Genomic DNA, 26,737 nt, shown 5'->3' with positions numbered 1-26,737 from the left:
TTCCATCTGTACCTGACAGCTGTGGTCTTCTCAATGGCCAGCTTCCTGTCACAGTGTGCCTCATTGTCATTTGCCCCTGTGCCATGCAGTGGACCATCAAGCTGCCTTTGGTGGTAAAAGCTTGCCCACACATGTGGCACCCAGAGGGCTTCTCTCTGGTGCGAGTCCCCGCATGAATCTGAAGAACACTAGAGGAAGAGTTCACCTTACATGATTTTTTGAGTTTACCATGGTGCTGAAGCGATACGTACTCAGTAGAAACTGTACTTCAAGGACCCATACAACCATTGTGGTTTTTTACTTTCAGTATAGTATTTGATAAATTATATGAGATATTCAATGCTTTATTATAAAACAGTCCTTATTATAAAATGGCCCAGCTGCAGGCTAATATAAGTGTTCTGAACATGTTTAAGGTAGGCTAGGCTAGGTTATGACATTCGGTAGGTTATATGTATTGAATACATTTTTAACTTAGGATATTTTCAATTTACAATGGGCTTATTGGGATGTAACCCCATTGTAAGTCAAGGAACACCTGTATAGCCCTGCAAGGTAGAACCAAGGCCAATAAACAGTTAGAGGTAGAGGCAGACAGAGTGCTTGCAGTCACGCTATAGGCACATTATGTCATTGTGTTCATGCTAGCAAGCTTTCTTAAATGGTGCTTATTTTGAAATACATACGCAGTGGGCATATACTGGGAATTAGAAATTAAATGGAGAAGGGCAGACAGATGTAGCATTTAGGTAGAAGTATTGGCACCTCCGATTTTTTTAAATAAAAACATTCTCAGTGAAAACATTTGGTCAGAAGCTTATTTTTTTTTGACTTTCTTTCTGAAGCTGTCTGGTGAGTGTTTTGATTCTATCTGGGTCTTTTCATGGTGTCTACCCTCAAGTCTCCAACACCACCTACTGCTCTGTCTTTTCTGTCACTCAGACTTCCTTTGAACTTTTTGTGTTGTCTAGTGAAAGTTACATTTGCGTGGCATTGGATCCTTTACAAGGTACTTGTACTTCCCCATCGTACTATCTAATTTTGTTACGAGGTCCTGTGGATTTTACCCATAAATCCTCTTCTAATTCATGTCTTCTCTTTTCCATTACAGCTTCCTTAGTTTAGATCTAAGGGAGGGGGTTTAGTACACTTGTCCTGCCTTCCACCTCCCCTACAGCCCCTTCTGAAGCCCAGTTTTTGCTAACTGGACTGTTTTGGGATTTTTAATTTTTCAGTAGTTACCTTTATAATTGTAAATAATATATCAGAAACATGTATTTCTTGGCTCATCATCTTAGATTTCCCTCCTATATGAAAGATGAGGACTCTGACTCCACGAGGCCTGCCGGGGAGGCTGAGGGAGTGCTCTGTCATGGCCAGGGAGGGGGTGGGCAGCAGGCTCCCCACTTGGCCTTTGCTGGTGGGGGTGGTGGGACTGCAGTTTTTTCCCTTGATGCTAGATTGGGTAGAGTGATTGTTGTTTAAGTATTCTGTCCAACTGGGCTGTCCCTGTCCTGGTCTTTGGCTAGAGAGGGAGGCTTTTCTTAGGGCTGTTTTTGTCTGTGCCCCTTGGTGTTTCTGGGTTGCCAGTTTCTTTAGCACCCAGTCTGGGGCACTGGAAGCAAAAAGAAAACCCAGAGAACCCACTGGCATGTTGCTTCTCAGCTCCTGAAGCCCTTAGCCATTGTCTTCTGCTCTCTGAAATTCTGAGTGTTTATTTTATATGCAGCATCCAGGGCTTTTAGCTGCACTTAACAGGAGAGATGGGGAAGTGCATGTTCTCCATCTCATCGGGAGCCCAGGTCAGTTCTCCTCTGTGCTATGCTGATGTTTTCTGTTGGGTGCGGCCTTGACCTTGGTTATCCTGTTTATGAATAAAGGCCTGACCGATTGTCACCGTAGCTGACGTGACTGTACAGCCCTGTGGGTGGGAGATTGGTCGCAATGGCTTTGCTGTAGGGCTGTGGCCGGGAGCAGGCTAGGAGAACTGGATGGAAAGGCTCTGGAAGGATCTCCATGGGCAGAGCTGAGGGAGAGACCTCTGCTCCCGGTTTCCCACTTCATATCCCAGAAGGGGCACAGTCCAGGCTGCAGTGGAACTCGCAGGGGAGCTCACTGTTGGACAGACTTGCCTTTGTCGCTCTTCCTCTCGGTGTCAGTTGGCCTAGCAGTGCCTCAAGTTCATCTCATGCTACAATCTGGTGCAGATAGCTTTTCCCTTATATAGCGGTCTTGGCTTCTTCTCCAAAAGGAAGAGGTTGTCATGGTGTGATTCCCTGTGGAGTGTTGTGAGTCCCCCTCTGGTGTTGGGTGACTCTCCCTGCTGCTGCTCTGAATGCTGTTAGGTCACTCAGGGTCCATCTGCATCCTGTCCTCCAGAATTTCCTCAGACCTTCTTTAGATGGCTCGTAGCTTCCCCTCCTTTTTAACACTGTAGTGGATTCCTTCTTTATTATTGTGTTTTAGAGCTTTTCCTTTCCGTCATTTTAGGGACACCTTGGGAGGGATGGGAGGTAAGTATGTGTTTGCAGTCTTTCTCAGAGCTGGAGTTTTGTAGCTCTTTGCTCTGTGTTTTAAAGTCATTGCCTTTATAGGCCTAAGTGCTGTCACCTCACTCACCGTTGGCCTGAGCAGTGTCGTGCTTCTGCCCACATCCTCCTTGGTAGTACGTTTGCTTTCTGGTTGCTCTTCCCAGCACACGTTGCTAGCAATTGACGACAGAAGTCGAGGGATCGTGTGAAGGCTGTATAGGATGCCGTGTGTGTGCCGTAGGTTGTGTCTGAGACCACCTGTCCTCCCGTGGGTGCGGCCCAGCCTGTCCTTCAGTGCCCATGGCTCCCCTGGCCACCTGCTCCACGAGTCCCTCCCCTAGCTGGCTGGCAGTGAGACATCGTGGGCACTGCCAGGCTGGTGGGCTCAGATCTTGGTTTTGCTTTTGTAACCTTTGTCATGCTGTCTTTTGGAGGCTCATTTTTCCTGTCTGTGAGATAAAATTGTAATGCCGTCTGCTTGCTGTGAGGTTCTGGCTGTGCAGCAGCCAGTGTGTCACACAGTGGTCCTCAGCAGGTAAGCCTTGTCCTTCTCTTGCCCTGCCTGGCCGTGCTGCAAATTGCTTGGCTGTGGCTGCCTGAGCGGGGGAAGGAGGCGTGGTGGCACTGTGCAGAGAGCCTTGTCCTGCCTCACTCCCTATGCTGCACTCCTGCTCCCCTCTCTGCCTGCTCCTTCTGCCCCTTCCTGGAAACTACCTAAAATATTTGGCTATTTCTTTTTCGAATGTGTGTTCCCCAGTCCTAGTGTTTGTGTGTTGATATAGTGGAATACACAAAATTAAATAATATTTGATTTTCATTTTAAACTGACATAAATTGTTTGGGGGCATGTTGGATGAAAGTGATATAATTGATAGAATCCATCATCAAACTTTAATTTTATCCCTGGGGTGTAGGAGTAGGTGGAATTAAGTACAAAATCTACAGAAGCCAAGAAAGTGAAAATTCAGTGCTGGATTTCTGTTGTTCACATATCCCCAACAATATGGACCATTTGCATTAAATTTAAATAGCACCATTTATTTAAGATGCGTTTTTTTACTCTTGTTCTAAAATCACCAATTTCCTTTGACAATGTGATAGGACAAAATTATATTTTTAAACTTTGCAAACCACACTCCAGAACTGTGCCAAAAGTAACAATTTCTTGTGTCAAAAATAGCTTACTCATAAACCCATTGGGGGAACTGAGCTGTCTTGCGGCATTTAGACTATTAAAGCTTCAGTGGTAAGTTGAGAGAGTCCTCCTCTTTGGTCAGTCTTGCATTGCAGGGGTCTCTCCATTAGTGTTGATGCGGCGGAAAGTGAGGAGAAAGAAAAAGAAGACTGTTTCTTCTCCCCATTTCCTGGTATTTTCATGTTGGCTCTACCCAGAGGTATAACAGCTGGTGACATCATTTAGGTGTGGGTCATTCTGCTTTTGCTTTTATATCAGTCTTGCAAGGCCAGTTGTGGCTGGAGATGTCTGAGTTTGGCCTGGCCACGTTGCTGTGTTTGTTGGTGAGGGTGTCTGGGAGGAGGTGTGTGGGCAAGCAGTCGTGATAAAGTAGAGATAATTACAAGGAGCCATTCTGTGTGGGATCACCCTTGTTTGTGTTGGTTTGGCCATGGTGCTGGGGTGATGCCAGCCAGCTCCAGGGGTGTCTGAACCTTTGTGCTGGATGTTACATGTTTACATGTGGGTTTGTCCAGTACTGGCACATTACTGTGGGCTTCTCCTTTCCCTGCTCTGTCTGCTGGGCCCCAGGAACATGGGATGTAGGCGGGATGTATTGAGGGTGGTGCCCCAGGTGGTGATGTTGCCTCCTGAGGGAGACCATTCCTGAAACTGCAGCCCACACTGAGGAGAACAGAGTGAAGAGCTGGAGAAAGCTTCCTGTTTGTGAGCTTGTGGCTCTTGCTGTTCTTGACTTGTTAGTTCTGTGAAACCAGTAATTTCTTGTTTAAGCCAGTTTGAGTCAGGTTTACTTGCTGAAATGGAAAAATTAGGATCTTCACTATATGATGTATAACGTGGTATATTTTGTGATGTAAAATTGGTTGGGCTGTTTTTATTATATGGAAGATGTTCCTGATCTATACAGCCTGTGAATTCAGAAGCCAAGGTGAGGCAGACTTGCTCACGCTGCATAGAGGTGGGGGGGCCTTGCACATCTCACTGATGTTTACACATCCTCCTGCTACCTTGAGGGACCCTGTGCCATTTCCTCGTCAAGTTGTGTCAGCACTCTGCAGAATGGCTGTAATATCTGACATAGCCAACACGAAGGTGTGGTCCCTCAATTTGAAGAGGAAAACGCAGGATTCCAGTAGCCGGTAGATCCCCTGGTGGTTTTAAAGTGACGTCTTTGCTAATCCTCCCTTCTACACATGGAGCCTTGTTCTCTTTCCCTTGAGTATGGGCTGGACTGGTGACGCTAACATATAGAATGAATAGAATGTGATGTGCATGACTTCTGAGGCTAGGCCTTACAGTTCCTGACATTGCCGGCTCTAGCTTGCTTCCTACCTGCACTCTGGGATTGCTCACCCTGGGGGGCCATTGGCCATCCCTGAGGCCTCCTGCCCACAGCCATGCAACTGAGCTGTCTTGTTAGCACGTCCTCGGCCCCACGGAGGTCTCAGGCTGCCAGGTGCCGGCAGCTGAAGCTGACTTCCTGACGAGAGACCCTGAGGCACGTGTACCCAGCTGAGCTGCTCCCCAGTGTCGACACATGGAAGCTATGAGAGAACATGTTTGTTGTTTGAGCCACTGAGTCTCAGAGCGAGATGTCTGTGAACATGGATGACTAGTGCAGGTGCATAGAAGTTAGGTGGAGCCATGGCACGTGCCGTCCCTCCCGGCTGCCTTCCATCCTTTCCCTGCCTGCGTTCTTCCATCAGCCCAGGCTGAGCCTGGAGTCTGCTGTGAAAGAATGTGCTCCTTTAGGGCTGACTTGCAGACATTTGTGTGTTCTTTTTCTTGGAGACTTCTGTAAAATAGCAGCCGTTAGCCGTTACGTGAATCCTGTGCTTAGAATTTGGAAAGGAAAGAAAAACCTTGTTTACTGCAGTCGTCTTATTCTGAATAACAGATGATTATCTGTCTTAGCCAGCTAAGAGTTACTAACTTTTACTACGCAGTGTTAAAATAGCCTTCACTCTAAATGACCTAACTGCTTCATTTAATGAGTTTTGGGGGTTTTGTTTGTTTTTTTGATTTTTGAAGACGTACTACCTCTCCTTTAAGAATAAATTCTGTTGGGGGTAAATATAGAATAATGGGTGGAAAGCCACCTTTTGCTAGGTGATGCTGTGTTAGTACACAGCTCCCACATCTCAGTGCCTTACAGCCTCAAAGGTTTATTGTTCCAGTTTTTTGTTAGCTGTAGATGAGGTGTCATTCTGCTCCAGGTGTCTTCTTTATTCCAGGATCCATGCCGATGGGGCAGCTCCATTTTTGGCCTTGCCTTTCTCATTTAAAGGAAAAGAATGGGAAATTGGTTGAAACACCCAAAGCCTCATCATGCCTCTGCTTAGGACCCGTGTGCGTGGTTTCTGCTGAGGGAAACTATTCATCTCTCATTGTCCAGAGCAAGTCGTGGCCAGGCCCGGGTCACTCTAATGGCCTCTAATGACTCGTCAAGCCCCATCTTCCTCATGTAAAAAGTGTGCCCTCCTTATGTCAGATGTTAGTTCAGGAACCAAACTTGATAATAATTTGGCTACTACAACGTAACCATAGAATAAGGAGCATGCCAAAATAGAGTTCATTTAGAGGAATGGCAAAAGTTAAGGCTGAGAGTTGAGTATGGGTCAGATAGTAAAGGCTTTGTTGATCGGTTTCAGCACTTTCAGTGACGAGTGACTGACGATGTCTTCTGTGGGGTTGGGGGCCAAGGAGTGATCACTTTGGGCCTGGAGGCTGGACAGTGGGGGAGGAACACCAGCAGCGGCTCTGGATACGGGGATGGCTGCCTGGTGTGGATGGTGGCCTCATCTCTACATTTGTACGGACACATCCTCTTCCTTTTGTCTGCTCTGAAGCCCACATCTCCACTGAGCACACACAGTTGTCAGCTTCTCTGTGAAACCCTTGCTGACTGGTGGTGTGGGTGCTTGCTTTCTGCTACCAGCCTGCGAGCTCCTTGAGGCCAAGGATGAGGCCCTCCTGCTACTCAAGCACAGTGCAGTGCTGTCATTGCAGCCTTTAGCCTCTTCTAAGGACTGGTCTCAGCTTGTATGCTACTTTCCTGTCTTTGTGTGTCTATAGAGAGGTATACCTCTCCTGCCTCCCAGGTGGGAAGGGGATCCTGACAAGCTTTCTGGGGATTATTCTCTGGAGAGAGCCCTGGTGCTTTCCTTGCTGTGGCTGGTCCACCAGAGTCTTTCATCTCTCTCCTGTCATCTCCATACTTGAGCATCCTTTCTCCATACTCCTGTGCAACCAAGTGTAGGAGATGCAGCTGCAGGATCGAGTAATGCCTCACTCACCTTTGTGAAGTTTTAACTTTTATTTTCCTATTTTTTCTCCTTCCATCCTTAGCTAGCTTCTGAACTTCCCACCCGTCATCTTCCCCACCCCCCCCCCGCTCCCCTTTTTTTCCTCTTCTGCCAGCTCTCTTGACCCTTGCTCAAAGTCAGTTGTCTTTTTTTTTTTTTTTTAAACAGTACAGAGTGTCAGAAAAACCCGTGAGTTTTATAACTGGAAGTGACTTTGGAGGTTAGCTAATTCAGCTTCTCTTCTGTCCCAGATGAGGGATGTGACACTCACAGCTAGACAGAGATTTGTCCAACAAGCAGGTGCCAGCTGCTTAGTGATGGGTTGGCTCTAGTAGGCTCCGTGCTCTTGGACTGCTGTTGTCCATGGGGCTACAGATTTTACGGCATTTTCTGTGTTGTTCTTGTGTTTGGAACCCTGGTTTTCATTTTCCATCAAGTTTGCTGTCAAATTGTATCTCCTGTAAGAGGATATCCAAGACTAGCCAATTTTGTTCTTAATTAAAAAAATACCAGCCCAAATGAAAACAGCCTAGCTTGTTCATTAGTATCTTTTGGATGCGCTCTCTTTTGTTTATGAAGATACAATAATTTTAGCCCTTTTTCTGGATTATGTGACTCCAGGTTTTTTCTCCAACAAAGGAATAGAATTTATATCCTTGTGAGAGAAACTGGAGGAAAAGTCAAGCCCATGCCTGATTTGAGAGTTCCTTGTGAGCACTAAGTTGAATTTTACAGGCGAGGCCCTGTTGGTGACAACAGCCTGTGCCCCGCCTTGAGTTTAGTAATGCCTTGGAAGAAAAAATGTTTACGCTGATACTAAGATTGTAGCAATCCTTGCTTTGATAGATCCAAGGAGAATGATATAGTCTTGGCTGGAGTCTTTTCCCTCATAAAGGAAGTTGTTACTTTTGGGATGATTCTGTCATGTCTGTACTTGAATATTTCTTTTAAAACATTTCTACTTGTAACTACTTGTTGAATACTCTTTCATCAACTGGAACTTTTAGAATATTTTTTTCTTCCCATTAAAAATAGTTCAGTGTTGTGCTTTTCTCTGGGTAAGGTGGTAGAGAAAGCCAGGGCCTTCAGTTTACACAATGGTGGTTCTTGGTGGCTGTATGGCCCTATCAGAGTTCATTCCAGCAGGCTGCAGGCATCTGGGAGCTCCATCTTCAGTCTGCAGGAGGTGGGGGGAGTCTTGCAGATCCCAAGTTGGGTTCCTGAGACTTAGCTTATAGCTGTGTGTGGCAGGCCCACATGCTGCCCTGTGTCAAAGTGCAACCTCGTTGGCCTGCTGCCTGCCTGGAAGATATGCTCCCCCACATAGGAGAGGCAGGGCTTTCCACACCCAGCCTGAGATTTACTTTTCTGTCCTCCGGTTGCCAGGAGGCCCAGGTGACCCCATCAGGACCTTTGGAAAGGATGTTGGTGGTGCGTCTAGGCAGCACCCTTACACCTTAGCACGGCAGGTGGTCTCTGTCTGCTCTGCAGGAGCCCTGCAGCCCAGCCTGCCTGAAGTCTCTTGTCTTCCTGACACTTCCTTCAAGGGCAGTGTGGTTTGATTTTGCCACTGTGCATTGTTCACACTATGTTAAAAATGAGCTTAGTCAAAATTGCTGTGATTCCCACCCTGAGAGTTCACAGTGTAAAGGGCATTGGGTGGTGGTTCCATGTTGGGGGACAGTGTGGGGAGTGACAGTTCTGTGTCACTGGCCCAGAGAACTCAGGGGAGGTGGGGAAGGGCAGTGAGGGCCCAGCACAGCTCTCTGGAGCCCCACTCGAGCTTCACATGCGGGCTGGCAGGCTGCACTCCCATTGTGAATTTTGGGGTGGTAAGGGCAGTCCAGGTTCTCTACTGAAAGATGAAGTCAGTCATTATGTGCATATTGGAACAGGGGTTTGTGTCCAAAACAGCTGCTTCGAGGCTGGGGCTTCTGGATGGAAGCCTCAGCGTTTTGGTGGAGTAAGGCAATCTCCTAGGGGTGAGAGGTCGCTGTGTTGATACCGTTAGCTGTAGAAGTCATGCACATGTGCTGTGTTTGCGGTGCATGGGTGTGCAAACATATGATCCATTCTTGCACAGTGGCTGAGAGATGTGTGAGGTCAGGAGAGACCACTGGGCTAGGAATGGGGCATCTCCTGGGACCTGTAGGCACAGCTTATCTGTTCCTGATCACCCTAGTCACAGAGGAAGCTGCTGCACTGATGGAGCCATCTTTCCATTGAGAACTGTTAGCATTTGGAAGAATAGCCTTAGCAGGAAGGAAACTTCTCTTGTTTCCTTCTTCTTGCTTGGAACAGCCTCCCCTCACTTGGCCAATTCCTACTCATCTTCCAGGACTCACTGCTCCTGAGGCTGTGCTGGCCACCTGCTGCCCTGAGGGGCTGTGCTGCCATTCCTACTGAGCTGGAAGGCTGTAACCTCCTTACATCTGGCTTTATATCCCCAAAGCCTAACTTCTTTTTCTTTTTTCTTTTTTTTTTTTTGAGACAGAGTCTCACTTTGTTGCCTGGGCTAGAGTGAGTGCCATGGAGTCAGCCTAGCTCACAGCAACCTCAAACTCCTGGGCTTAAGCGATCCTACTGCCTCAGCCTCCCAAGTAGCTGGGACTACAGGCATGCGCCACCATGCCCGGCTAATTTTTTCTATATATATTTTTAGTTGTCCAGATAATTTTTATTTCTATTTTTAGTAGAGACGGAGTCTCGCTCAGGCTGGTCTCGAACTCCTGACCTCGAGCGATCCACCCACCTCGGCCTCCCAGAGGGCTAGGATTGATTACAGGCATGAGCCACCGTGCCCAGCCAGCCTAACTTCTTTTAAAACTCATTTTATATTTTTGAATATGCTGTCATATTTTTATTTGTGATATATTCATCATGACATCCTACTCCAAATACTTCAAAATGCATCTTTCTAAAAATAAGTCCATTTTCTGATGTAGCAGAATGGTATTGTCATACCTGACAATTTTAGTAGTGATTCCTCAACATCATCTAATACCTTGCCTGTATTCACATTTCGCCAGTTGTTCCTAAATGTCCTTTGTAGATGGTTCATCCAAAACAGGGTCCAGCCCAGTGCCACTCATTGCACTTGGTGGTTTTGTCATTTAAATCTCTTTTAATTGAGAACAGCCTTGTTTTCCATGGCCCAGATCTGTGGGTGGGACTTAGTGTCTGGCTTTCATAGCTGCTTGTTCCGTGAAGACACAATAAGGAGAACCGGAGTGAGATTCTGAAAACATTTTTTCATGCTCTGGTCAGGGTAGGGATTTCCCATAGTTATTAATGATGCTCAGAGGTCAATCAAGAAGTGATGCCCTTAGTCCTCATGGATGCTGTGGTCTTCTGGCCCAGAACCGAATTCTCGGGCTTATTGGTCTGGTTGGTCTGTCTGCCAGTGGGCATCCAGGTCTCCCTCTCTCACCTGGTCCCTGTGGACCAGATCCTCTCTACTATGCTCATGGCCTCTGACCGCTGCAGATATCTTTCTCTGATAGTTTCCTTGTGTCTCACTTCTTTCTTCTATAGTCTGTAACCTTCTGCTAGCCTTCTCTGTTTATTTTATAGCCAAATTGCGTGATATATGGCCTGTGTATTTCATTTCTAGAAGGCAAGATACTTTTCCTAAACAATACCAGCTGCAGTTCAGGTTCCTAAGAAGCAGTTTCTGTAAAGCTGTGCAAAAGACATGGAGTCTAACAGATGTACTTTCATTTTTTATTAACAAGATTGACAGTCAAGAATCTCAGTCTTAGTAATTTAGAAGAGAGTTGAAAAAGCCATTGTACTTTTGGGCTTCATTTTTATCTCTAAAATGAGAGGGTTGACCTGTAAGGACATAGATGATTTTTCTCTCTGTTCAGCAAAATTGAGGGCTTTTTTTTCTCTTGTTGATTATTTTGCATTTTAAAAAATAAGAGTTTTCCTTGGCAGAATGTGGTTATCGTGGGTCAGTTTTAAGAGGGGACCTTGGGGACATGGTGCCCTTTACTTTTTGGAAGGTGTGAGGCATTTGCGGGTCTGCTTCCCGTGTCACACTGTCCTCACTGACTTGTTCCTGCTTCACATAGAGAGGATTGCAGGCACAGCACAGTGTGTGTGGGGGGGGGGGCTGTGAGGCAGTGGGGAGAGCTCACCCTCAAGGACTCTGCCCAGCTCCCAGGACCATGCTGCCCACCGCCTCCTGCCCCCAGCGGCCGTTCTGTATTGCTTCGGCCTTACCTACCTCCCCTTGCAAGGGGCAGTAGAAACATTTTAGAAAGTACTTTTGTATCTTACTTTGAATGCTCTGGGTTTCTTTTATCCCCGGCTTCTATGTGGTTTGGTATTTGTTGTATTTCATTATGTGGTATTGTTTCTATTGAAAGTAAAATATGAAAAATAAGCTATAAATAGTAAGTTTAATATTATGAGCTTTTCAGTAGAAAACTACTAGGGTAATTTTATTCTGGGACTGTGAGAGTATTCTATTGCACATTTAATTCACTTAAATGTAAAAGGCTGAGTGTAATATACTTTCCCAAATGGATAGATTCTAAAATGTATCAGGTGTTGAGTGTCCTCTGTGTCATGTGGCCACCCTTTCTCACAGCACAGTGCTAGTGTGGGCGTGTTCACAGGCAGTGGGAAGTGTGTACGTGCTGGCACTGAGCCTGCTGCCGGGCAGGACTCAACAGTGACAGGGAGGCACTTCTCACCCTCTGCTGTACACTAGACTTGTGTGGATGGGGTTATAATTCTGGTTTTTGGATCCCTCCCTTAGAGATTCTGAGACGCGGCTTGAGTATTTTGCCCAGGTAAAGTCTCCCAGGAGGTCATAATGTGAAGCTCATACTGAAAACCACTGCTCCAGGTGCCATCTGAAGTACGGTTTGGGGACAGTGGATGGTGGTTGTTGCTTCCTTCCCTCCTCTCGCTCTTGCTAAGAGTAGAACTCTGCTGATTTTCAGAATGCCCAGCATGTCAGGCTGGAGAGTAGGCCGAGTCCTTTTGAAATCATTTATCTCCTCTGAAGCACCAAGTAGCCCTGGGGAACAATTCAATGTGTTAAATGTTACAGTAATTATTTTTGGGGGAGAGCTTGCTATAAAAGTTCTGAGACTTTCCTCTTATTCCCATAGTGTAAACTTTCTTTATACTAAGATTTTTCTGTTTTTGCTTTGATTCCTATTTCAGGAAATAGTCTGCTATCTTCCTCTGGAGAAGTACTTCAGTCAAAGCATTTTATTAACTTAGAATGTGCATTTTCCCCTCTCAGTGGCAAGCATTTATCTCATCACATTGTTGAGTTTCCTGTCTAGAAATGTGGGGGGGGGGGTGTATTCACTTAAGTTCTGATGTCATATTGAAGCCCCATTGGTGAGCACTTTCAGCCAATCAGATGCTTCCTGGTATCCAAGTAAGAAAGATATATAGGTCTGGAATAACAGGAAACTTCATGTTTTTAACATCCTGTTATTCTGGGTTTTGCGACTTACTGCCTCGCCACAATGAAGGTTAGTAGAAATTTATATATATATTTCTTTTTGGAGAATACTATTTAATTCCAACCTCTAGAATTAGATCTTTAGAGCTTAAAGACATTCGGATCACCTACTTAAATATTTATTTCACAGTTAAGGGAAGTTTTATATTTTGCATAAAGGAAGCTTTGTATATTAATGTTAATACTTTTATTGTTTTTTAAATGCAGCTTAACTCATTTTTATCATTCAAAGATGTAGATGGATATGTCACCTTAGATAATGCTCTCATTTGAGTTGGACTTTCTTTTTAAATAATATTTATTACAACAAATGATTTAAATTCTGTGTTAAAGATGGTTCTAAAGACTTCTAAGGAGTATTTTTTACAGGAAAGATCTTGCTTCATGAAATCATTTACATTTTGTACTTTATATTAGAAATGGCGTCAATAAACATGTAGAATGCTCACATGTATTCACATCTTTTTAAGTTTTATGTTTTCATTTAATATTTTCTTGTGAACTTTTAAAAAGTAAATTGTAATTTTTAGCTCCTTTCTTGACTCTCAGTGATTTGGTGATTTTCCTCCTTGAGGTAGTTTTTCAACTTCTGGATTTTTTTTTTTTTTTTTGGTTTATTTGTATTTAAATATATCTCATGACTATTTTTACTCATTAGTTCAAAAATTCTAGGCAGAAGACCATTAAGTAGAGGTGACTTTTGAATAATACACGGGACTTACTCAGATTTGAATCATTTTATGTAGCATCTCTTGATGTGAACTTCACTCACAGTAACATTAAGCACCCACACAGTGGATAGTTGGATGGTTTGGTGCATTTATCCATTCATACCTGTGAGTTTTTCTGTGTGCTCACATCTTACTAGGTGTTGGGAAATGTACAGTCTGCCTTTGAATGTCTTTCAGTCTAGGGAGGTGTACAGACATCAGCCAGTGAAGTATTGTGATAAATGTTCTGGGGGAGCCTGGTTGGGGACCTGAGCAGGTCTGGAGGGGGCAGCAAGGCTGTACATGGTTCTGTCAGGAAGTGAGATGAATAAGCGTTAGCCAGGAAGCTGGTGGGGGCTGGGGGCAGGAAGAGAAGGAGAAGGGAGTTCCTGGCAGCCTCCGGTGAGAGGAGCACAGGATGAGGGCAGAGGTGACAGAACTGGAGAGAAGCAAGGCCTTTGCCCTCTGATACTCATTCCTGGGGTGACCTCAGAAAAAATAGGTTATCATGATAGACATTTTGGTATCTAAATATGACTTTCTGATATTTGTGCTTCTGAAAGAAATGTTTTCCCAATGTTTCTGGGACAGAGTTGTGGATGATTTGACTATTAATTTTATTTTTGCTTGAAGTTATTTGGTGATCAGAGCTAAGCTATATGTAGTCTTAAGACAGTATCTGAGATGAGAGCTGTGTGTGTTTTGGCACATCTGTGTGTGCTGTCATGTATTGAGGCAAGCTAGTGCACTCTATCTTTCCCAGCCAGGGCGGGTGGTGTGACTGACTCTGGCATGGTCCTGGGGCTCTAGATATCCCAGTCTGGAGGGGATGTGGTCTCGGCTGGGCCTGGTCTTGGCCTCAGCTCTGTGCTGGAGGTGGCTGCCCCATCTTCACCCTGCTCCTCTTCTGGGATCTGTTTCTCCTTCCTTCCTTCCTTTTACTCTCATATCCATTGTGCTCCTGGATGGCTATGTTTTTCTTTTGCTGTAGTTAGCTTTGGAGTCGACTGTCAGGTTGCCTTCTTTTCTGTGACTAGGAGAGAACATCTGTAGTCTGCCTTGTGCTGTGGCTGCTGCATTAATCTGAGGGTCGCAAAACCACCACTGAGATTTCCTAGCACCAGCAGCACTCATCTGTGACAGAGCTCACACCACAGGGTGTGAAGTTGGGGTGGGGCAGGGCTGGGGCCCAGGGATTGACTGCGCCTGAGAAGGGGACTTCTGATTGGACTCCTTACCCGAGGACCCGGGCGCTGAACTCACTTGTCTTACTCTCCAGGGTGGTGCCGCCTCTTTGTGATTTCAGACAGAATGTCCTCACTTTGCAGGGAGAGCGTAGTTCATCCTGCACCCAACATAAGACTCTACTAATTTTGCTTGTTTACTTTTTCCTTTCAGACTTTTGATGCAAATGATTTGTACCAGGGGCAGAATTTTAACAAGGTCCTCAGTTCCTTAGTGACTCTAAATAAAGTGACAGCAGGTAAGACTCTTTTTGTTGAACTTGAGGGGGTGGGAAGAAAAAAGGGCGGAAATCACTGTTTTTCTGTTAGCAAGGCCAAATGAACATTATTGACTATAAAAAATAAGCTTCTAAAAAATAAACAAACAAAAAATAGCTTCTGTTGCATTACGTTTTTGATTGTTCCTTTTGCTGTGATTTTTTTCTTCCTTACTAGAACAGAGTCTTCCTTTTTAGGTCCTCCAGTGACTATCAGGTGTTTTCCTTTCTGTGGGTGGGGAGGTTTCTCACCTGAAGCTACAGCAGAGGAAAAATGTTAGTCAGCATAGGAAGGCTGGTGGGCTGTCTTGGAGCTAACAGCACTTTTCTCTGGGTTTTTATCGGTTCTTGTTGCCTAAAGCTCGTTTCTAGTGAGTAGTGTGTTTCTGATCAGTGGCCATGACAAGGATGTGGCCAGTGGATTGGCATCCACAGTGAACCCCTACGTGCCTAGGCATGTGGTTTGCGTGGTCTAGTCCCAGTTGTTCCTGAAGTGGAGAGGAGGTGGGGACATGGTGTGCCCCTGTCGTGGGCTCTCAGACCATGGTGAAGACAGGAATTGTCTGTATGAGGTCCCAGAGAGAAGGCCCACACCTTCCCTTGAACCCTGAGGACTTAAGTCTTGGATCACTATGTGGCTGAAACAAGAGGGCACTTGAGTTGCTCTTTTATTTAAAGTAACTTTTTTTTTTTTAATTATCTTTATAGATTTTAAGTTTCAGATTTGTGGGGGAAAGTGAGATGTCCCTTTCATGTAGAAACCTCTTAACTTTAATTTGTTAAGGTTTCTTCTCAGTCTCGTCTAGCCTTTCAGACAGGGTATACTTACCTCCCTGCATGTAGCAGGGCTGGAGTTGTGAGCCCTTTGGGCTAAAGTTCCTGTCTCTGGGAAGTGTCCTCTGGTGCAGGGACCTTCCTTGACACCACTTCCCTGCACACGCCTGCTGTGACCACTGTCTGGGAGCCGGCCCGCCGCTGGTGCCCTGGGTGAGGAGTGCTGGCTCCCACTGCTGGGAGCAGGCGGAGACCCCAGGCAGAGGTTTGATGCAGTCGCATTTTCATAGCTTGACTGCTGAAGTTTCAAGTTGCACGTTCTTATGTCTGTTCATGTGAAAGCATCTAGGAGACAAGTATTTAAAGGGCAGAAATAAAAAGATGAATATGAATAATTAAAATTGTTATATCATTTAATGATGTTTTGCAAATGACCGGTGTTTTATAAAGGCAATGAATTAGACAATAAAGCTGCCTTCTCTAGCCCTACATTATAAAAATGTTAATAAACAGATAATAAGGAAGAAAGCTATTATAGTTATGGATGATATAGAAAGGGAAATACGCTTAGAGTAGATTACACTGGAATGTAGTACAAGAAATGCTGTTGTGAGAGCATGCACAGAGGGTGGCATGCTCGAGTTTCCGCGCCGTGTGGGTGTCTGCCTGCAAGCTGCTTGCATTCATCTATGCCTCAGAGTTTTGAGTGACAAATCATCTAATCAATACAGGGACAAGAATGGCACAGATAAATAAGAGCTACAAATCATCCCTAATGTGGCCCCTCTGCTCTGCTGAGTATTTCTCCAGAGGGTGCTTGATTTTGAGCTTCACCGTAGGTCCTTTCTCCGCGTGCAGTTTAAGCAGAGGTGCTAACAGGAAGAAGCTAACAGGAGAGGGGCTTTAATCCATACACTCAGTCCCATGGTCCTCAGTAGTCAGGGATTGAAGTACTGTGATTTACAAGTAAATAGTAGCCATGGAAGCGGGGGCAGTAGCTCTTGGGCATACGTCACCATCCATTGGTCTTTTTTTTTACCTCCACCTATGAAAAGTATTTCTCATATATTCTTGATATCGTTGGCTGTGCATTGGATGTAATATAAGTGGCATTGTTCTTTACAAAGACCAATTTGGAAGCTGTGAGATAAACTTGGTACTTTTAGCTTTTAAACACCATGAGTAACCCCTCTCAGAAGGAAATTTTGCTTTTCTGTTTGTTGGCTGCTTGTTCTTGCTCTTGTTTCAGGAGTCATTGTGATGGAAATGACCATTCCTTCTTAGATTTCTATTTTACCTGGTTGACTTCAACAGTAAGACTGCTGCCAGAGTTGCTGTAGGCATTCTTGGGAAAATCCTGTGCTTATCTTCCCTCTGCTACTGTCACTTAAAGAAAACCATGTGTGTACCAAGGCACTTATTAATAGACACATTTAACTGGACAGAAGACAGCCTGGCAATGGGGATGTCCTCAGGATTCCATAAGGCCAGGGCTAGCAGAGCACTGCAGGGCAACGCAGGTGGCTCCTGTGGGCAGCATCTGCAGGCAGTGTCCTTTGTAGCTGGTTTTGGGCTTGGGTTGTATAAGGCCCTGTGTTCTCAAGTAGGACATGCTCTGTGGAGACTCTTGAAGCCCTGAGCAGGACCTCGAAAGTGTAGGGTGCTACGGAGGACCTGGGGGTATTCAAGACTGCCGGGATAGCAAGGTGGTTGTAGGGCTCCCACGTGCTGCCGTCTGTGGACTCAGGTGGGGGGGCACACAGGAAGGACCTGGACTGAAGGGCGAGGACAGTGGGTCCCCTTGGTGCAGCCCTTGCTCAGCTATGAGCTGGCTGTGCCATGAAGCGCTATAGACCTGAGGTTGCTGCATCCTAAGTGTATCAAGAGCACCTGGAAATCTGAATTTTTCTGTGATATCTTCAGACTTTTAGATGTTGGCAGTTAATTCAAAATTTTATAAGATACGATGTAAGCCAATCCAAACAGATCTGCCAGAAAAATAGAACCTGGAGACTATCAGGTTAGGGGCGCTTTCACAGAAGGCTCCTGTGAGCTGTAGGACATTGCTGAGTATCTTGGAACAGCAGTTTCTTTAGAAAACTTTTCCACAGTCTAACTTTTGGTTTTTGTTTTTTAAGAAAACTTGTCCACAGTCTAATTTTTGGTTTTTGTTTTTTAAAAAAATCGACCACTTTTAAGAATGGGGTTGCTATCATTTACTTGTTGGTTGGCCTGAGTGGAGTGTCTTACCATGAAGGGAATCAGAGAATGGAAATAAGCCTTTTAATGTCTGTTTCCTTCGATCTCTCAATAGCTTCATGAGGTGAGTAGAGCCTGTGCTGCCTTAACTTTGAGGAAATAATCCTGAGAAGGTTCTCTCTGGCTGAAAAATACACAAGGATTTTCTATTGGTTTTGAATAAGAGTCTTTTCTTTTCATTGCAAAATAATTCGTGTTGCTTACTGCATGACATAGTCTTGGAAAAGTGGACATATGGTGGGGTTGCATTGGAGAGTGAGTACTTGTTCTCTGCTATGTAATCAAATTTGAGAGGCTGGTTTTTTCCAGGTAAAGGGAAAGTATTAAAAACAGTTATAAAACATTTTAAACACTTTGAAAAATCATACTAGAGAAGAACGGATTAGTAGTTATCTCCCGATAATTTCTGGAAAGGTAATCGGGGAAATGAATGCAAGTTATTTATGTAGCAGACAAAGAATTTGTTCTTTGTTTACTGCATAAATAGCCTGCTTTGTTGTGGTCTCTTGGTGTGTCCCTCCGTGCTGCCCTAGTTTTAAAGTCTAGCGTGTGGTGCAAGTGCATAGTATCAGGCGTTTCAGCTCTCTCTGTGTGTGTGACCTTTTCAGACATTGGACTGGGAAGTGATTCTGTATGTGCTCGGCCCTCATCTCATCGAATAAAGTCTTTTGACTCCCTGGGATCACAGCCTTTACACAGTCGGACTTCAAAATTGTTCCAGGGCCAGTATCGAAGTTTGGTAAGTTTGAGAGATTTTGTTATTTAAATTCAAATCTGTTTGGGGGATATGAGTGAGTATAGATGTATCTGGAAGGGTACAGATGCCTCTATTAACAGAGCATTAAACAGCCAGAAGATGGTTTGACTTTCCTGCCATTGTTCCTGTAATCTGGTTTGGCATTTGCTCATTACCGAATTACTGAATTTCAGATATTATGCTTGATGAGTAGTTTTGAAAAACTTGTTAATTTTCAAGACTCATGACTCTGCTTGTCCAGAAAGATGTATGCTTTAAAATACTACCCTGGTCACTTCTGTTATCTGCTGTGCACAAATATACAGAAATATATATGTAAAGGTACTTACTTGCACAAAGAGGAGATGGTTAAAACAAAAGAATCCAATGGTAGCTTTTTTCTCCTTATGAAAGTGTGGGTCAGGGTGCTTACTAAGCCAGGATGTAGTTTACAAAGAAGGAAATTGCTCATAACTTGTTGTGACTTGGGGAAAGAAACTTAGATGAACAGTCTTCCTGGAACGTGAAGAAAAATCCATTTTTAAATGCTCAGGACACAGGTTGTGAGGAAAGAACACCAAATGTAACAGTGAAGTTGGGAGTGAAGAAAGAGTTGGGGAACGGCTACGTACAGGACCAACTGGAGTGTGCCTGGGAGGAGCCCTTCCCGGCAGAGCTGCTGGCCGCTGCTGGTGCTGGCCACCATCGCAGTGCACGCTCCCTCTCTCCAGCCAGTGGCTGGTTGGCAGTTATTTTGATGAGATGCCAGAGACATGACTTCTTTCATGCAACATCTTTGTAAATTTTTTAATGTTAGAAACATAAAATGATTGTGCAATGTGAGTCTAAGGAAAACTTGATTTCTTGTAGTTTTTAGTGGACCATGGCTTTTCCTCTGCTTTAACACAGAAAGGAATATTGCTAAGTAAGCTAATGGTAATCCTTGAGAATTAAAAGTTAATTTTGATAGAGTTGTATTTTGCAGAGGGAAACACACTTGGCTATAGTTCACAAAGCAGTGTTGAAAACTGAAAGATAAGAAAGGAATATAATTTTTTTATGTTCCTGAGCTTTTTGAATTCAAGCTAACTCCCGTTGCTGTGTTTCCTTGGGTCTGTGTCTGTGTGCAGTGCCACCTGTGCCGAGTGGCCTGACCCTGCCCAGCCTGTTCTCTGCTTTGCGTGGACCTGGCTCCTGTGGTCCTCACAGCAACCCCGTGAGGTCTAGCAATGGCCATTCCCTCTGCCATGTAGGAGTTTAGTGCTAGAGGAATTTTGTGGCTTTGGGAACATTATGATTCCAAATTAACGGGAAGTATACAAACCACTTTAAACAGATTTAAAATGAGCCTTATATAAAATACATGCGGAAAACATAAGAGAAATCAGTATGCTTTGGGTAAAGAAGTATTTGCTGTCTCGCCTATTCACCCGTGGCAATTTCCATCTGATTTTTTTCTTTTTTCTTTTTGAGTAAAGGAGAACTCAATTATAAATGTATAATTTTAAGTAAAATAAACTTAAATGTAATGTTGATAATGAGTGTTACTGAGATCATAATAAGTATAGGATTTTTCATTAGTTAGAGAAATTTTAAGTTGCACTAAAAGTAAAAAGACTTCAGCCCTCTGACCTGTGTGAAGTCTTTTGTGGCTGTGATTAGTCTCTTGATTGGCTGCCAGTGAGCTGACTTCTCCTTTATGAAACATGGCAAGACGGTTCTTACCATGCTGGGAGAGAACAGCTGTCTCTTTGCCATTAGATTTTTCTGTTTTTAGTTTAATAATGGTACTTTGAGATAGCTTTCTTGGATTAAAAATTTATAATAAAACAAGAATGGCAAAATGCTTATTTAAAGCTAAGTGGTGGGCACAAAAAGGGCCATCTATCATTCTCTACTTTTGCATGTGTTTGAAGGTTTCCATGATGACAAGTTAAGCTAAAAGGGCAATTTGTAGTTTCTGGAACGTCATTTTTGTGATCTTATTAAAATAAAGCTTAGCTTTGAAATTGTGTAAGACACTCCCATCCCTCAAAAAGGATCAGTATTTTAAGGGTACTCTTTTAAATTCCTTTGCTCACACGTTGCTTATTCATCACTGGCATTTCTTTCAGTTTAAGAATGTCTCACCTGACCACCACCTTAGTCGCTAGTTGTTCTCATAAACTTGTTTTTAATTTGTGAAACTGGCACCTTGCTGCTGCAGGACAGATTTCCTGCCTTGGGATAGAGGCAGATTTGAACAGTTTGGATGTTTTGTTTATTGCTTTGCACTGAAAGGCAGGTTTTGACTTCTGCATTTGGGTGTCTCTCCGTTGTTCCGTGATTATTCCTTTCTGTGGGAGATTTCTTCTTACCCACTTTCAGATGCCCTCTATTAATAAATTGAGCTCTTTATCCCACTCTGCTCTGTGATATCCCTGTTACCCACAGAAAGAAACTCGGTACTTAAGAGTGTGGCAGACCAGGCTGTAGATATGGGTATATAGTTTTTCTCATAGATAAGGTTTGATTTCATACTTTTTTATTCAAAAGAACTTTCATTGATACTCCTGGAATTTCTGGTATCACTGCCACGCCCACAAGTCTTCTATCTGTTGACTGCTAAGTATGAGGTGAGCTCCTGGCGTTCTCAGAGTTTGGGGATAGTATTCGTGAAGTGGTTGTAGGGAAAGTATTTGTGAGGTAGTTGCTTCCGCCATCCTTCATTTCTGGGAGAAGTGACTAGATCTCTTAAAGCGTTTCCTGTCCCTGGGATCTCCTACCACCTCCAGGGTCCAGGGGCCTGGACATCTGGTATCATCCCCATGCTGGAAAGTAGCCTTGCTTTGGTACCAGTTCACAAAGTGTATTTCCAAGGCATGCAAGAAATTATATCAAAATTTTTTTTGTTGGCCGGGCGCGGTGGCTCACGCCTGTAATCCTAGCACTCTGGGAGGCTGAGGTGGGTGGATAGCTCGAGGTCAGGAGTTCGAGATCAGCCTGAGGAAGAGTGAGACCCCGTCTCTACTAAAAATAGAAAGAAATGATCTGGCCAACTAAAAATATATATAGAAAAAATTAGCCAGGCATGGTGGCACATGCCTGTAGTCCCAGCTACTCGGGAGTCTGAAGCAGTAGGATCGCTTAAGCCCAGGAGTTTGAGGTTGCTGTGAGCTAGGCTGATGCCATGGCACTCACTCCAACCCCGACAACAGAGTGAGACTCTGTCTCAAAAAAAAAAAAAAAAAAAAAAAATTTTGTTAAATCTTTTTAATTCCCTTGTTCAATAAACATGGAAAATACTGTGTGTCTTTAATATGCCATAGTTTATCAATCTGAAGACCTTTTTCTTTTAAACACTTGAACACATCTGAAAGCATGCGTCTTACAGTTGATGGTATGCCATAATTTAATTGACAGTACTTGGTAGAATGTAAAATAATGGGGCATGTCTAATTTCTGGCATCTTCTCTTGGATGAAATACATTATGAGGAAACTGAAGCTTAGAGAAGATAGGTATTTACACAAGATCAGAGTACTGGGAAATATTAATAGTAAACATTGGAGGAGGAATTGGGTCTTTGACTTCTTGACAAGCTTTTCTTCTTCTGTAAATGAAATTATAGGTATAGGTACTTGTAGGGAACTGAGGAGAAGGTGGAGTTTGTGTGAAGGTGGCACTCTAGGATGTCCCAGTTTAGGATTGTTAGGATAATTTCAGAACAGTGGGTAAATTAAAGTACTTGATAAAGTTGAATATGCAAGATATTGGTGGGTGGTGGTTTAACTGTAGGAATTGAGAGTCCCTTAAGAAGGGACTTGGTGGGTATAGATTACTGCCTGGTGAGGGTCACTTTTCCCCTCTGGGCTAGGGCATGGTGAATAATTGTCTTCAGTCCCCTTCACTTACTAACTTATATTGACATGCAATGTACGTGTAAGAAAGTGCATGTGCTGTATGCATACAGCTTGATGAGATTTTACAAAGCCAGCATTCCCATGTGAGCAGGACCCAGAGGAAGAGACAGAACATGGCCAGCCCCCGGACTGCTTAGTTGGGTTTGCTTTTCCCAAGGACATGTGTTGTCCTGATTGCTAATAGTAAAGATGAGTTCCACTTGTTTCTGTATTTTATATAAATGGGATTCTACAGCATATACTTCTTTTACAGCTGACTTCTTTTGCTCAGCCCATAGTGATTTAGGCTGTCATGGACTGTCATGTTGAACCAGATGAGCTGCAGTTTCAGGAGAGCTTTTTAAAAAAGGGAAAGGGAAAAAAGACCCCATGATAATAAAATAGTGATTAAACACAGCTTCCCGTGACACTAATGACGGTGGATGGAGCCCTCCTTCCTCAGCCCCTGTGAGGTTAGGCTGAATTGGTGCTCTAGAGTGTGCATCGTTTGCCCTGTCTCGGCCCTTTGCCGTCTGGTAGACTACCCCTTGGGGCATGTGCTCTTTAAACAGTATGTCTTCAGAGCAATATCATGACTGAAGAAACCTACATATTCTTCAATATAATAACCACTAAAGAATGGAAATCTGTTGAATTGGGAAATTTCATAGGGCTCTGGAATGGCTCCCTGGCCTCTGTACCTTTCTTCTGTTCCTCTCCCTTAGCTGCTGTCCTTTCCTTGCTCTGTGGGGTTTTGTTGATGAAAATGTATGAGAAGTCAGGGGTACTTCCCCCACTTGTGCCTTGAATTCAGAGAGCCACCTGCCTGTTTATCATGTCCTCAGTTCCCTTGTGCCTAGTTCAGGCTGGTGTTGTGCCCACGGGGCCGGATGGAGGGCTACCACCTTAGGGAGGGACCTGCCTTGCACGCGTGTCCCTTTGCTCTCCATGGATGTAGTGTTGGAATTTATCACCAGGATGGGCCAGCTTGTCCAGATGACTTTGGATTAGTTACAGAAAGGAAAAGTGGTGAAGATCATAGTAGAGAGCTGTTGAGTGGTGATAATAGTTTGCAAAAAGAGAAAAATGATACAGCATAGTGAGCTCGGGCAGTGCTTTACCTCATGAGAGCAAGAAAAACGTGACACTTCCAGATTTGCACTTCAGTTGCAGCAGCAAACTTTACCCTGCACCTCGATTGTCAGAGTCGCCCTGAGCAGCGTGTCTGAGCTGATGGTGGCCACCTGGAGCTTTCGCTCCAGACACTGAAGAGAGATTTCGTCGTTAAATCTTAAACATGTGTGAAATATTTAATTTAATTTGTAATTAATATTCATCTGTAAACACATTTAAGTAGATAATAAGTATTATGTATTTGGGAGTAACGTTGTCAGCTTCTCCTTATTGAGGATCTGCAGTAGCCCCATCACTGGTGCTTTTTCTTCTTCTTTAGTTATTTACACATGCCTGTAGTTGAGAATCAAGTAATTTCTTCCTATTAGGAAATACAGCAATGAAGACAAGCACTTTTGATTTTTTTCCATTGATTCTTTCTAGGTATTTGCCTGTGTGTCTCTAAATGCCTCTTCTGTTTTTTTTTTTTTGCTTAATTTGAAGGTATTTGCCTGTGTGTCTCTAAATGCCTCTTCTGTTTTTTTTTTTTGCTTAATTTGATGTGTGATCAGTGTGGGCCTGCAGTAGAGCAGGGGCTAGCGCGCTTCCCTCCCCTGGCCCTGCCTTCTAGTGCCACTTTCCCCATGGCCAGTTTCCACCATGTCTTTAGTTAGATCAAGGTTTATTAAGATCACAGTATTATGACTAGGTAAATAATATTCATAGCAGAGCCATGTTTTTTTATGTATACGCGCGCGCGCGCGCGCACACACACACACACACACACACACACAATATGTGTCTTTCTCCTTTCCTAATATTTTGTTTTCTGGAATTAGTAATTATTTATTTACTTTTCTGTAAACAACTTTTGTAGGTTGCAGACCTGGTCTTTTGCCTATTTCTAAGAATCTCAATACGTTCAAACATTTTAGGTATTTTTTTTACTTTCATCTTCTGGAGGATGCCCTTGAAGCCTTGTGACCTACTTTAAACTCTCTTGGTTGTAACTCTCTTGGTTGCGATCCAAGCTCTCACACAGCTGTTGTCTATGAGATTCCTTCCTCTGACCTGTGTAGGTCTCCTTTACCTCTTTCTTCACATCTTCGTTTTTATCTTCATTAATCCCCTTATTTTGTAGGAGCACATTTTTCTCTAACTCCTTGAGACAGGGTGCATGGGAGGTAAATCTATTGAGAACTGGAATTTATGCAGATGTCTATTTTATCATAATATTTAGATTTTTTGTGTATTCAGTTTTCAGAAGTTTAATTATGATATGACTTGGTCTGAATTTCTTTAAGTTTATACTATTTGAAGTTCGCTCAGGTTCCTGAATCAGTATACTTATGTCTTTTGCTCAGTTTGGGGCATTTTCAACCATACTTCTTGTACTGTCTTTTATTCCTGCCCTGCTTCTCAAATTCTGCTTCAGAGGCTGTTGATAGTAGTGGTAGATCTTTCATTACTTCTTACAAGTCCCTGGGGTTCTGCTTGCTTTTTTCAGTCTGCTTTCTCTATGTTGTTGAGTTTGTGTAAATTTTACAAGTTCTATTTTTTTTTGAGGTTTTGATTTTTCTTTTTGTTGGTTTCTAGAGAATTTGTAATTGTTTCTTGAAGGCTTTTTGTGATGGCTACTTGAAAAAAACGCTTTTTAGTGATTTCCATGTCTGCTTCATTTCATTTTATTATTGGCATTGATTGATTGTCTTTCTTCATTCAAGTTGTGATTTTCCTGTTTATTGGATGAGGAATGTTTTTGATTTATTCCAGACACTTGGAAGAGTGCTGGACCCTGCTTCAGTCTCTGTCTTATCAGGCTGTGTGGCTGCTGTTAGCTATTAGTTGGCTTTAGTCCCAGTGACTGCTTAATTTTCAAAGCCTTGTGGTGGTGTCTGCTCATCTTCATCCACCTGGTGTGGACCTAGTTCCTGCTGGGATTTGGCTGCTGCTGCCATGGGGCCTGCTGTTGCTGGATGGGGGGAAGTGATGATGGGCCTGCTCGTGGAGGAGGGGATGTGTGTCCAATTCTGGGCCTGGGTCCTCCCTGTGGCTGGGTGGAGGTGGGAGATGCTGGGCTGCCCTTCTCCTCACTCCTGTGGGCAGCAAGGGCAGGCTTCTCCTGGGATTTCTTTTGGTCTGCTCCTTTCAGCAGCTTTGGGTTGCCAGCCTTCCCAGAGCCCAGTACAGGGTAGGTAGAAATCAAAAGGAAACCATAGCCTGGTCTGCCTTCCTCTTCCCATCTCTGAGAGATCTGGAAATATGCTCAGTCTCTGAGAAAAATACAAATTAAAATATGGGGCACCATTTCTTCCCCTTAGTTTAGAAAAATGAATACCTTTGCAATATTTAGTGTTGGTGAAAGTTTGATGAAATAAGAACTCTTAGATACTGTTGGTGGGAATGTTGCTGGGTGTACATTTGTAGAACATTTTTGGAGGGCAATTTAGAAATATATATGAAAATTTAAAAATGTTATCTTCTGTGTTTTCTGACCTGAATTTAATGTATAGGGTTATTTACAGGTATGTTCAAAGATAAATATACAAATATTTTTAATGCAGCCTTGTTTTGCAAAGCAAGGAAAATACTGTATATGGCATATGGAAAAATACTGGAAGTAACCTGAAAATCCATTAATGGAGAGCTGATTCAATAATTAATGGTACAGTCATACAGTATGATATTATGCAGTTATTTAAGTAACTATAAGTACTGCTGGAAAAATGACTGCAATGTATTAACTTTTTGTAACTTGTAGAGAAGTATGTATCATATAATTCTATATAAATGTATGTGAAAGTGTATGTGTGTTTATGTGGGCAGAACAGTGCAGAGTAAGACCTTTTAAAGCGTCAAGAGGATGTCCTCTGGGGGCTGGAATGAGGTGGGTGGTCATGGTGCACTGGGAGAAGAACTGAGAGATTAGTGTAAACATGGCTCTGCTGCTCTGCATTGCGTAACTTTTCTCCCACCTCTCCCCCTCTTTTAGGACATGACGGATCACAGCAACAATCAACTGGTAGTGAGAGCGAAGTTTAACTTCCAGCAGACCAATGAGGACGAGCTCTCCTTCGCAAAGGGGGACGTCATTCATGTCACCCGTGTGGAGGAGGGAGGCTGGTGGGAGGGCACACATGGTGGCCGGACAGGCTGGTTCCCCAGCAACTACGTGCGTGAGATCAAGGCCAGCGGTAAGTGGCCAGGCCTGACCTGTGGGTGGAATGACTGGTTGAGGAGGA

General features: G+C 43.8%; 1 protein-coding gene across 5 annotated transcripts in view; it reads left to right on the top strand.

The window, feature by feature from the left end:
• The window catches only part of ARHGEF7 (Rho guanine nucleotide exchange factor 7), a 163,133-nt gene that overhangs the window by 56,968 nt on the left and 79,428 nt on the right, over nucleotides 1-26,737 (top strand). For 3 of the 5 annotated variants that reach the window (XM_045567471.1, XM_045567476.1, XM_045567474.1), the window contains exons 3-5: nucleotides 14,631-14,715; nucleotides 18,375-18,505; nucleotides 26,488-26,689. In XM_045567471.1, coding sequence (XP_045423427.1) covers nucleotides 14,631-14,715; nucleotides 18,375-18,505; nucleotides 26,488-26,689 — 418 coding nt within the window. Of the gene's footprint in view, nucleotides 1-12,461; nucleotides 12,533-13,615; nucleotides 13,735-14,630; nucleotides 14,716-18,374; nucleotides 18,506-26,487; nucleotides 26,690-26,737 lie in introns of those variants that run through there. The other 2 variants (XM_045567473.1, XM_045567475.1) reach the window with 2 other exon arrangements.

Source organism: Lemur catta, chromosome 13 (assembly GCF_020740605.2).
Source record: "Lemur catta isolate mLemCat1 chromosome 13, mLemCat1.pri, whole genome shotgun sequence".
Taxonomy (NCBI): Eukaryota; Metazoa; Chordata; class Mammalia; order Primates; family Lemuridae; genus Lemur; species Lemur catta.
The sequence above is the reverse complement of the archived record's forward strand: the minus strand, read 5'-3'. Positions and strand labels throughout refer to the sequence as shown.